At 54.6% G+C, this 12,708-nt stretch overlaps 1 protein-coding gene across 1 annotated transcript in view; it reads left to right on the top strand.

The window, feature by feature from the left end:
• Positions 1-12,430, top strand: part of rabl2 (RAB, member of RAS oncogene family-like 2) — a 46,086-nt gene extending 33,656 nt beyond the window's left edge. Inside the window, exon 8 of the mRNA XM_086010557.1 lies at positions 11,206-12,430. Coding sequence (XP_085866683.1) covers positions 11,206-11,286 — 81 coding nt within the window. The 3' untranslated portion in view covers positions 11,287-12,430. The remainder of the gene's footprint in view (positions 1-11,205) is intronic.
• The last annotated feature ends 278 nt before the right edge of the window (positions 12,431-12,708 follow it).

Here is a 12,708-nt window from a genome sequence, read left to right on the forward strand (position 1 = left end):
GCGGGGCAGTGGGATTAGTTGGGGATTGATACAGGGTGTGAGAGCGGGGCAGTGGGATTAGTTAGGGATTGATACAGGGTGTGAGACAGCGGGGCAGTGGGATTAGTTGAGGATTGATGCAGGGTGATGGTGAGAGAGCGGGGCAGTGGGATGAGTTGGGGATTGATGCAGGGTGATGGTGAGAGAGCGAGGCAATGGGATTAGTTGGGGATTGATGCAGGGTGATGGTGAGAGAGCGGGGCAATGGGATTAGTTGGGGATTGATGCACGGTGATGGTGAGAGCGGGGCAATGGGATTAGTTGGGGATTGATGCAGGGTGATGGTGAGAGAGCGGGGCAGTGGGATTAGTTGGTGATTGATGCAGGGTGATGGTGAGAGAGGGGGGCAATGGGATTAGTTGGGGATTGATACAGGATGATGGTGAGAGAGTGGGGCAATGGGATTAGTTGGGGATTGATGCAGGGTGTGAGAGAGCGGGGCAATGGGATTAGTTGAGGATTGATGCAGGGTGTGAGAGCGGGGCAGTGGGATTAGTTGGGGATTGATACAGGGTGAGAGAGCGCGGGGCAGTGGCATTAGTTGGGGATTGATACAGGGTGATGGTGAGAGAGCGGGGCAGTGGGATTAGTTGGGGATTGATGCAGGGTGAGAGAGAGCGGGGCAGTGGGATTAGTTGGGGATTGATACAGGGTGATGGTGAGAGAGCGGGGCAATGGGATTAGTTGGGGATTGATGCAGGGTGATGGTGAGAGAGCGGGGCAATGGGATTAGTTGGGGATTGATGCAGGGCGATGGTGAGAGAGCGGGGCAATGGGATTAGTTGGGGATTGATGCAGGGTGATGGTGAGAGAGCGGGGGCAGTGGGATTAGTTGGGGATTGATGCAGGGTGATGGTGAGAGAGCGGGGCAGTGGGATTAGTTGGGGATTGATGCAGGGTGATGGTGAGAGAGCGGGGGCAGTGGGATTAGTTGGGGATTGATGCAGGGTGTGAGAGAGCGGGGCAGTGGAATTAGTTGGGGATTGGTACAGGGTGATGGTGAGAGAGTGGGGCAGTGGGATTAGTTGGGGATTGATGCAGGGTGATGGTGAGAGAGCGGGGCAGTAGGATTAGTTGAGGATTGATGCAGGGTGTGAGAGAGCGGGGCAGTGGGATTAGTTGGTGATTGATGCAGGGTGATGGTGAGAGAGCGGGGCAATGGGATTAGTTGGGGATTGATACAGGGTGATGGTGAGAGAGCGGGTCAATGGGATTAGTTGGGGATTGATGCAGGGTGATGGTGAGAGAGCGGGGCAATGGGATAAGTTGGGGATTGATACAGGGTGATGGTGAGAGAGCGGGGCAATGGGATTAGTTGAGATTGATGCAGGGTGATGGTGAGAGAGCGAGGCAATGGGATTAGTTGGGGATTGATGCAGGGTGATGGTGAGAGAGCGGGGCAATGGGATTAGTTGGGGATTGATGCAGGGTGTGAGAGAGCGGGGCAGCGGGATTAGTTGGGGATTGATGCAGGGTGATGGTGAGAGAGCGGGGCAATGGGATTAGTTGGGGATTGATGCAGGGTGATGGTGAGAGAGCGGGGCAATGGGATTAGTTGGGGATTGATGCAGGGTGATGGTGAGAGAGCGGAGAAATGGGATTAGTTGGGGATTGATGCAGGGTGTGAGAGAGCGGGGCAGTGGGATTAGTTGGGGATTGATGCAGGGTGATGGTGAGAGAGCGGGGCAGTGGGATTAGTTGGGGATTGATGCACGGTGATGGTGAGAGAGCGGGGGCAGTGGGATTAGTTGGGGATTGATGCAGGGTGATGGTGAGAGAGCGGGGCAATGGGATGAGTTGGGTATTGATGCAGGGTGATGGTGAGAGAGCGGGGCAATGGGATTAGTTGGGGATTGATGCAGGGTGTGAGAGAGCGGGGCAATGGGATTAGTTGAGGATTGATGCACGGTGATGGTGAGAGAGCGGGGCAATGGGATTAGTTGTGGATTGATGCAGGGTGTGAGAGAGCGGGGCAATGGGCTTAGTTGAGGATTGATGCAGGGTGATGGTGAGAGAGCGGGGCAGTGGGATTAGTTGGGGATTGATGCAGGGTGATGGTGAAAGCGGGGCAATGGGATTAGTTGGGGATTGATGCAGGGTGATGGTGAGAGCGGGGCAATGGGATTAGTTGGGGATTGATGCAGGGCTATGGTGAGAGAGCGGGGCAATGGGATTAGTTGGGGATTGATGCAGGGTGATGGTGAGAGCGGGGCAATGGGATTAGTTGGGGATTGATGCAGGGTGATGGGATTAGTTGGGGATTGATGCAGGGTGATGGTGAGAGAGCGGGGCAGTGGGATTAGTTGGGGATTGATGCAGGGTGATGGGATTAGTTGGGGATTGATGCAGGGTGATGGTGAGAGAGCGGGGCAGTGGGATTAGTTGGGGATTGATGCAGGGTGATGGTGAGAGAGCGGGGCAATGGGATTAGTTGGGGATTGATGCAGGGTGATGGTGAGAGAGCGGGGCAATGGGATTAGTTGGGGATTGATGCAGGGTGATGGTGAGAGAGCGGGGCAATGGGATTAGTAGGGGATTGATGCAGGGTGATGGTGAGAGAGCGGGGCAATGGGATTAGTTGGGGATTGATGCAGGGTGATGGTGAGAGAGCGGGGCAATGGGATTAGTTGGGGATTGATGCAGGGTGTGAGAGAGCGGGGCAATGGGATTAGTTGAGGATTGATGCACGGTGATGGTGAGAGAGCGGGGCAATGGGATTAGTTGGGGATTGATGCAGGGTGTGAGAGAGCGGGGCAATGGGATCAGTTGAGGATTGATGCAGGGTGATGGTGAGAGAGCGGGGGCAGTGGGATTAGTTGGGGATTGATGCAGGGTGTGAGAGAGCGGGGCAGTGGGATTAGTTGGGGATTGATGCAGGGTGATGGTGAGAGAGCGGGGCAATGGGATTAGTTGGGGATTGATGCAGGGTGATGGTGAGAGAGCGGGGCAATGGGATTAGTTGGGGATTGATACAGGGTGATGGTGAGAGAGCGGGGCAATGGGATTAGTTGGGGATTGATGCAGGGTGATGGTGAGAGAGCGGGGCAATGGGATTAGTTGGGGATTGATACAGGGTGATGGTGAGAGAGCGGGGCAATGGGATTAGTTGGGGATTGATGCAGGGTGATGGTGAGAGAGCGGGGCAATGGGATTAGTTGGGGATTGATGCAGGGTGATGGTGAGAGAGCGAGGCAATGGGATTAGTTGGGGATTGATGCAGGATGATGGTGAGAGAGTGGGGCAATGGGATTAGTTGGGGATTGATGCAGGGTGTGAGAGAGCGGGGCAATGGGATTAGTTGAGGATTGATGCAGGGTGTGAGAGCGGGGCAGTGGGATTAGTTGGGGATTGATACAGGGTGAGAGAGGGGGGCAGTGGGATTAGTTAGGGATTGATACAGGGTGTGAGAGCGCGGGGCAGTGGGATTAGTTGGGGATTGATGCAGGGCGATGGTGAGAGAGCGGGGCAATGGGATTAGTTGAGGATTGATGCAGGGTGATGGTGAGAGAGCGGGGCAATGGGATTAGTTGGGGATTGATGCAGGGTGTGAGAGCGGGGCAATGGGATTAGTTGAGGATTGATGCAGGGTGATGGTGAGAGAGCGGGGCAGTGGGATTAGTTGGGGATTGATGCAGGGTGATGGTGAGAGAGCGGGGGCAGTGGGATTAGTTGGGGATTGATGCAGGGTGTGAGAGAGCGGGGCAGTGGAATTAGTTGGGGATTGGTACAGGGTGATGGTGAGAGAGCGGGGCAGTGGGATTAGTTGGGGATTGATGCAGGGTGATGGTGAGAGAGCGGGGCAGTAGGATTAGTTGAGGATTGATGCAGGGTGTGAGAGAGCGGGGCAGTGGGATTAGTTGGGGATTGATGCAGGGTGATGGTGAGAGAGCGGGGCAATGGGATTAGTTGGGGATTGATGCAGGGTGTGAGAGCGGGGCAATGGGATTAGTTGGGGATTGATACAGGGTGTGAGACAGCGGGGCAGTGGGATTAGTTGGGGATTGATGCAGGGTGATGGTGAGAGAGCGGAGCAGTGGGATTAGTTGGGGATTGATGCAGGGTGATGGTGAGAGAGCGGGTCAATGGGATTAGTTGGGGATTGATGCAGGGTGATGGTGAGAGAGCGGGGCAGTGGGATTAGTTGGGGATTGATGCAGGGTGATGGTGAGAGAGCGGGGCAATGGCATTAGTTGGGGATTGATGCAGGGTGATGGTGAGAGAGCGGGGCAGTGGGATTAGTTGGGGATTGATGCAGGGTGATGGTGAGAGAGCGGGGCAATGGGATTAGTTGGGGATTGATGCAGGGTGATGGTGAGAGAGCGGGGCAGTGGGATTAGTTGGGGATTGATGCACGGTGATGGTGAGAGAGCGGGGGCAGTGGGATTAGTTGGGGATTGATGCAGGGTGATGGTGAGAGAGCGGGGCAATGGGATGAGTTGGGTATTGATGCAGGGTGATGGTGAGAGAGCGGGGCAATGGGATTAGTTGGGGATTGATGCAGGGTGTGAGAGAGCGGGGCAATGGGATTAGTTGAGGATTGATGCACGGTGATGGTGAGAGAGCGGGGCAATGGGATTAGTTGGGGATTGATGCAGGGTGATGGTGAGAGCGGGGCAATGGGATTAGTTGGGGATTGATGCAGGGTGATGGTGAGAGCGGGGCAATGGGATTAGTTGGGGATTGATGCAGGGTGATGGGATTAGTTGAGGATTGATGCAGGGTGATGGTGAGAGAGCGGGGCAATGGGATTAGTTGGGGATTGATGCAGGGTGATGGGATTAGTTGGGGATTGATGCAGGGTGATGGTGAGAGAGCGGGGCAGTGGGATTAGTTGGGGATTGATGCAGGGTGATGGTGAGAGAGCGGGGCAATGGGATTAGTTGGGGATTGATGCAGGGTGATGGTGAGAGAGCGGGGCAATGGGATTAGTTGGGGATTGATGCAGGGTGATGGTGAGAGAGCGGGGCAATGGGATTAGTTGGGGATTGATGCAGGGTGATGGGATTAGTTGGGGATTGATGCAGGGTGATGGTGAGAGAGCGGGGCAATGGGATTAGTTGGGGATTGATGCAGGGTGATGGTGAGAGAGCGGGGCAGTGGGATTAGTTGGGGATTGATGCAGGGTGATGGTGAGAGAGCGGGGCAATGGGATTAGTTGGGGATTGATGCAGGGTGATGGTGAGAGAGCGGGGCAGTGGGATTAGTTGGGGATTGATGCAGGGTGATGGTGAGAGAGCGGGGCAATGGGATTAGTTGGGGATTGATGCAGGGTGATGGTGAGAGAGCGGGGCAGTGGGATTAGTTGGGGATTGATGCACGGTGATGGTGAGAGAGCGGGGGCAGTGGGATTAGTTGGGGATTGATGCAGGGTGATGGTGAGAGAGCGGGGCAATGGGATGAGTTGGGTATTGATGCAGGGTGATGGTGAGAGAGCGGGGCAATGGGATTAGTTGGGGATTGATGCAGGGTGTGAGAGAGCGGGGCAATGGGATTAGTTGAGGATTGATGCACGGTGATGGTGAGAGAGCGGGGCAATGGGATTAGTTGTGGATTGATGCAGGGTGTGAGAGAGCGGGGCAATGGGCTTAGTTGAGGATTGATGCAGGGTGATGGTGAGAGAGCGGGGCAGTGGGATGAGTTGGGGATTGATGCAGGGTGATGGTGAGAGCGGGGCAATGGGATTTGTTGGGGATTGATGCAGGGTGATGGTGAGAGCGGGGCAATGGGATTAGTTGGGGATTGATGCAGGGCGATGGTGAGAGAGCGGGGCAATGGGATTAGTTGGGGATTGATGCAGGGAGATGGTGAGAGCGGGGCAATGGGATTAGTTGGGGATTGATGCAGGGTGATGGGATTAGTTGGGGATTGATGCAGGGTGATGTTGAGAGAGCGGGGCAGTGGAATTAGTTGGGGATTGATGCAGGGTGATGGTGAGAGAGCGGGGCAATGGGATTAGTTGGGGATTGATGCAGGGTGATGGGATTAGTTGGGGATTGATGCAGGGTGATGGTGAGAGAGCGGGGCAGTGGGATTAGTTGGGGATTGATGCAGGGTGATGGTGAGAGAGCGGGGCAATGGGATTAGTTGGGGATTGATGCAGGGTGATGGTGAGAGAGCGGGGCAATGGGATTAGTTGGGGATTGATGCAGGGTGATGGTGAGAGAGCGGGGCAATGGGATTAGTTGGGGATTGATGCAGGGTGATGGTGAGAGAGCGGGGCAGTGGGATTAGTTGGGGATTGATGCAGGGTGATGGTGAGAGAGCGGGGCAGTGGGATTAGTTGGGGATTGATGCAGGGTGATGGTGAGAGAGCGGGGCAATGGGATTAGTTGGGGATTGATGCAGGGTGATGGTGAGAGAGCAGGGCAATGGGATTAGTTGGGGATTGATGCAGGGTGATGGTGAGAGAGCGGGGCAATGGGATTAGTTGGGGATTGATGCAGGGTGATGGTGAGAGAGCGGGGCAATGGGATTAGTTGAGGATTGATGCACGGTGATGGTGAGAGAGCGGGGCAATGGGATTAGTTGGGGATTGATGCAGGGTGTGAGAGAGCGGGGCAATGGGATTAGTTGAGGATTGATGCAGGGTGATGGTGAGAGAGCGGGGCAATGGGATTAGTTGGGGATTGATGCAGGGTGATGGTGAGAGAGCGGGGCAATGGGATTAGTTGGGGATTGATGCAGGGTGATGGTGAGAGAGCGGGGCAATGGGATTAGTTGGGGATTGATGCAGGGTGATGGTGAGAGAGCGGGGCAATGGGATTAGTTGGGGATTGATGCAGGGTGATGGTGAGAGAGCGGGGCAATGGGATTAGTTGGGGATTGATGCAGGGTGATGGTGAGAGAGCGGGGCAATGGGATTAGTTGTGGATTGATGCAGGGTGATGGTGAGAGAGCGGGGCAGTGGGATTAGTTGGGGATTGATGCAGGGTGATGGTGAGAGAGCGGGGCAATGGGATTAGTTGGGGATTGATGCAGGGTGATGGTGAGAGAGCGGGGCAATGGGATTAGTTGGGGATTGATGCAGGGTGATGGTGAGAGAGCGGGGCAATGGGATTAGTTGGGGATTGATGCAGGGTGATGGTGAGAGAGCGGGGCAGTGGGATTAGTTGGGGATTGATGCAGGGTGATGGTGAGAGAGCGGGGCAATGGGATTAGTTGGGGATTGATGCAGGGTGATGGTGAGAGAGCGGGGCAATGGGATTAGTTGGGGATTGATGCAGGGTGATGGTGAGAGAGCGGGGCAATGGGATTAGTTGGGGATTGATGCAGGGTGATGGTGAGAGAGCGGGGCAATGGGATTAGTTGAGGATTGATGCACGGTGATGGTGAGAGAGCGGGGCAATGGGATTAGTTGGGGATTGATGCAGGGTGTGAGAGAGCGGGGCAATGGGATTAGTTGAGGATTGATGCAGGGTGATGGTGAGAGAGCGGGGGCAGTGGGATTAGTTGGGGATTGATGCAGGGTGTGAGAGAGCGGGGCAGTGGGATTAGTTGGGGATTGATGCAGGGTGATGGTGAGAGAGCGGGGCAATGGGATTAGTTGGGGATTGATGCAGGGTGATGGTGAGAGAGCGGGGCAATGGGATTAGTTGGGGATTGATACAGGGTGATGGTGAGAGAGCGGGGCAATGGGATTAGTTGGGGATTGATGCAGGGTGATGGTGAGAGAGCGGGGCAATGGGATTAGTTGGGGATTGATACAGGGTGATGGTGAGAGAGCGGGGCAATGGGATTAGTTGGGGATTGATGCAGGGTGATGGTGAGAGAGCGGGGCAATGGGATTAGTTGGGGATTGATGCAGGGTGATGGTGAGAGAGCGGGGCAATGGGATTAGTTGGGGATTGATGCAGGGTGATGGTGAGAGAGCGGGGCAATGGGATTAGTTGGGGATTGATGCAGGGTGATGGTGAGAGAGCGGGGCAATGGGATTAGTTGGGGATTGATGCAGGGTGATGGTGAGAGAGCGGGGCAATGGGATTAGTTGGGGATTGATGCAGGGTGATGGTGAGAGAGCGGGGCAGTGGGATTAGTTGGGGATTGATGCAGGGTGATGGTGAGAGAGCGAGGCAATGGGATTAGTTGGGGATTGATGCAGGGTGATGGTGAGAGAGCGGAGCAATGGGATTAGTTGGGGATTGATGCAGGGTGTGAGAGAGCGGGGCAGTGGGATTAGTTGGGGATTGATGCAGGGTGATGGTGAGAGAGCGGGGCAATGGGATTAGTTGGGGATTGATGCAGGGTGATGGTGAGAGAGCGGGGCAATGGGATTAGTTGGGGATTGATACAGGGTGATGGTGAGAGAGCGGGGCAGTGGGATTAGTTGGGGATTGATGCAGGGTGATGGTGAGAGAGCGAGGCAATGGGATTAGTTGGGGATTGATGCAGGGTGATGGTGAGAGAGCGGGGCAATGGGATTAGTTGGGGATTGATGCAGGGTGTGAGAGAGCGGGGCAATGGGATTAGTTGAGAATTGATGCAGGGTGATGGTGAGAGAGCGGGGCAATGGGATTAGTTGGGGATTGATGCAGGGTGTGAGAGAGCGGGGCAGTGGGATTAGTTAGGGATTGATACAGGGTGTGAGACAGCGGGGCAGTGGGATTAGTTGGGGATTGATACAGGGTGTGAGAGCGGGGCAGTGGGATTAGTTAGGGATTGATACAGGGTGTGAGACAGCGAGGCAGTGGGATTAGTTGGGGATTGATACAGGGTGATGCTGAGAGAGCGGAGCAGTGGGATTATTTGGGGATTGATGTAGGGTGTGAGAGAGCGGGGCAATGGGATTAGTTGAGAATTGATGCAGGGTGATGGTGAGAGAGCGGGGCAATGGGATTAGTTGGGGATTGATGCAGGGCGCTGGTGAGAGAGCGGGGCAATGGGATTAGTTGGGGATTGATGCAGGGTGATGGTGAGAGAGCGGGGGCAGTGGGATTAGTTGGGGATTGATGCAGGGTGATGGTGAGAGAGCGGGGCAATGGGATTAGTTGGGGATTGATGCAGGGTGATGGTGAGAGCGGGGCAATGGGATTAGTTGGGGATTGATGCAGGGCGATGGTGAGAGCGGGGCAATGGGATTAGTTGGGGATTGATGCAGGGCGATGGTGAGAGAGCGGGGCAATGGGATTAGTTGGGGATTGATGTAGGGCGATGGTGAGAGAGCGGGGCAATGGGATTAGTTGGGGATTGATGCAGGGCGATGGTGAGAGAGCGGGGCAGTGGGATTAGTTGGGGATTGATGCAGGGTGATGGTGAGAGAGCGGGGCAGTGGGATTAGTTGGGGATTGATGCAGGGTGATGGTGAGAGAGCGGGGCAGTGGGATTAGTTGGGGATTGATGCAGGGTGATGGTGAGAGAGCGAGGCAATGGGATTAGTTGGGGATTGATGCAGGGTGATGGTGAGAGAGCGGGGCAATGGGATTAGTTGGGGATTGATGCAGGGTGATGGTGAGAGAGCGAGGCAATGGGATTAGTTGGGGATTGATGCAGGGTGATGGTGAGAGAGCGGGGCAGTGGGATTAGTTGGGGATTGATGCAGGGTGATGGTGAGAGAGCGGGGCAATGGGATTAGTTGGGGATTGATGCAGGGTGATGGTGAGAGAGCGGGGCAGTGGGATTAGTTGGGGATTGATGCAGGGTGATGGTGAGAGAGCGGGGCAGTGGGATTAGTTGGGGATTGATGCAGGGTGATGGTGAGAGAGCGAGGCAATGGGATTAGTTGGGGATTGATGCAGGGTGATGGTGAGAGAGCGGGGCAATGGGATTAGTTGGGGATTGATGCAGGGTGATGGTGAGAGAGCGGGGCAATGGGATTAGTTGGGGATTGATGCAGGGTGATGGTGAGAGAGCGGGGCAATGGGATTAGTTGGGGATTGATGCAGGGTGATGGTGAGAGAGCGGGGCAATGGGATTAGTTGGGGATTGATGCAGGGTGATGGTGAGAGAGCGGGGCAATGGGATTAGTTGGGGATTGATGCAGGGTGATGGTGAGAGAGCGGGGCAATGGGATTAGTTGGGGATTGATGCAGGGTGATGGTGAGAGAGCGGGGCAATGGGATTAGTTGGGGATTGATGCAGGGTGAGAGAGAGCGGGGCAATGGGATTAGTTGGGGATTGATGCAGGATGATGGTGAGAGAGCGGGGCAATGGGATTAGTTGGGGATTGATGCAGGGTGATGGTGAGAGAGCGGGGCAGTGGGATTAGTTGGGGATTGATGCAGGGTGATGGTGAGAGAGCGAGGCAATGGGATTAGTTGGGGATTGATGCAGGGTGATGGTGAGAGAGCGGGGCAATGGGATTAGTTGAGGATTGATGCAGGGTGTGAGAGAGCGGGGCAGTGGGATTAGTTGGGGATTGATGCAGGATGATGGTGAGAGCGGGCCAATGGGATTAGTTGGGGATTGATGCAGGGTGATGGTGAGAGTGGGGCAATGGGATTAGTTGGGGATTGATGCAGAGTGATGGGATTAGTTGGGGATTGATGCAGGGAGATGGTGAGAGAGCGGGGCAATGGGATTAGTTGGGGATTGATGCAGGGTGATGGTGAGAGAGCGGGGCAATGGGGTTAGTTGGGGATTGATGCAGGGTGATGGTGAGAGAGTGGGGCAATGGGATTAGTTGGGGATTGATGCAGGGTGATGGGATTAGTTGGGGATTGATGCAGGGAGATGGTGAGAGAGCGGGGCAATGGGATTAGTTGGGGATTGATGCAGGGTGAGAGAGAGCGGGGCAATGGGATTAGTTGGGGATTGATGCAGGGTGATGGTGAGAGAGCGGGGCAATGGGATTAGTTGGGGATTGATGCAGGGTGATGGTGAGAGAGCGGGGCAATGGGATTAGTTGGGGATTGATGCAGGGTGATGGTGAGAGAGCGGGGCAATGGGATTAGTTGGGGATTGATGCAGGGTGATGGTGAGAGAGCAGGGCATTGGGATTAGTTAAGGATTTGGGGATTGATGCAGGGTGATGGTGAGAGAGCGGGGCAGTGGGATTAGTTGGGGATTGATGCAGGGTGATGGTGAGAGAGCGGGGCAATGGGATTAGTTGAGGATTGATGCAGGGTGATGAGATTGTGAGGCAGTGGGACTTGTGCAGCAGTCCGGAGGAGGATGTATGTGTCCCTATCACATTGGCTAATACCAGACTCTCTCTCTTTCTTCCTCCACCAGAATTTCGACCTGGAAGCAAAGGAGGATACCGCTGCCAAGGATGACAACCAATCAAAAGACGAGAAATCCGAATCGCCGTGATGATGTTCGTAGAGGGGAGGAGCCTTGATATAGGAGCGGAGACTTGGATGCGCTCTGCTGCACAGTGCAGGAAGGGACTCGGCTCTAACCTCTCAACTTTAGCACCCATCTGTATAGACTGAGTAAGGAAGCTGCTTCACAGCTTGTCTGAAGTACGAGGGTGATGTTGGATTGGATCGCAGGTTTGGAAGGGACTTTATTCTTCCCTCCTCTCCCCCATGCTCGAGCTGTTCACCTATTTTTAAAAAAAAAGGGTGCAGGTGGAGAAAGGAGTGGAATTGTTCAGTATTTTGGGTGCAGGGAGGGGATACGAATGAGAAGAATGTAATGTCCTGTAGCTCTGAAATTTACATCTGATGCCATTTCTGCAGCTTTTCTCATGGTAGCGGTGTGCAGCACTGTTCCCCACGCCCAGACCTCTGTGTCCTGGTTGTGTGTTGTTATAGTGACCTTGGCCGTGCAGTTGATGAATTGATTGTAAATTGCTGTTTGTTGCGTGACCCTCTCTGTGGGGCTTTTTTATTACTTAGTGGAGCTGCTCTTGCCCATGACGGGTGTGAAGCCCGGTGGAGTCTCGGCACCACGCGTGCCCAGGATCGGTGAACCCACCCCCCCGGTGCAGGTTAGAAACACAAAGGTTCGGGAGAGAAAGAAGACGAGCAGTTTGGAGTTCTCCAGGTAACTGGGTTGGGGAGGCCCCAGCCACTGGCTCAGCTTATCTCTGTCAAGGCAGAGGTCAGGGGTCATGCAACTGGCCTCAGCACCCTTGGGCTATGAAGGGGAGAGGAAGTTGAGGTTCCTGCTCCTGATTATTATTCCGTATCTCCTGTTGGAACGTCGGTGTGTTTGTTTGTGTGCGTGGATATCTGGTGAGTGCAGGATCAGCCTGGGCTGCCAGCCACTGCACAGTGGAGTAGCCTGCCCACACTCCCCCTGTGGGCGAGGTACCAGCGGGAGGGCGACACTCGTGGAATCCATACGCCAGCGAGAGTCCGCACCTTCAGGAGGGCTGGGAGGGTTCAAAGAGCAAGTTCCACATAGTTGCTATATTTACGTTTTTGTTTGATGGAGTTTGTATTGCTCATCTCTCCTTACTGTGAATCAGCTCGGTGTGGCATTAATTAAAAAATATCCGATTGCTCTCTGGGGTTTGTTCAGCGTCTAATGGAACCACTTATAAAGTAACGGCTCGATGTGAGTCTGAGCAGCTCAGCCCAGCACCGATTCCCTGCTCGTATCTCAGCCAGGACGGCAGTGCGACTTGCCACGACTGACCTGTTCCCCTCATACAGCAAAGAGGAAGATCAGCAGGGGTTCAGATCCAGGTTGTCCCATCTTGCTTATGATACTTTCTACATTGAATAGCCTGCTGTCGAGGATCGCACCTGAACAAGGGCCACTTGGGTAAGACCGGGGAGGGAA

Source organism: Somniosus microcephalus, chromosome 17, assembly GCF_052327205.1.
Source record: "Somniosus microcephalus isolate GS21.2 chromosome 17, FLI_Smic_1.0, whole genome shotgun sequence".
Lineage (NCBI taxonomy): Eukaryota > Metazoa > Chordata > Chondrichthyes > Squaliformes > Somniosidae > Somniosus > Somniosus microcephalus.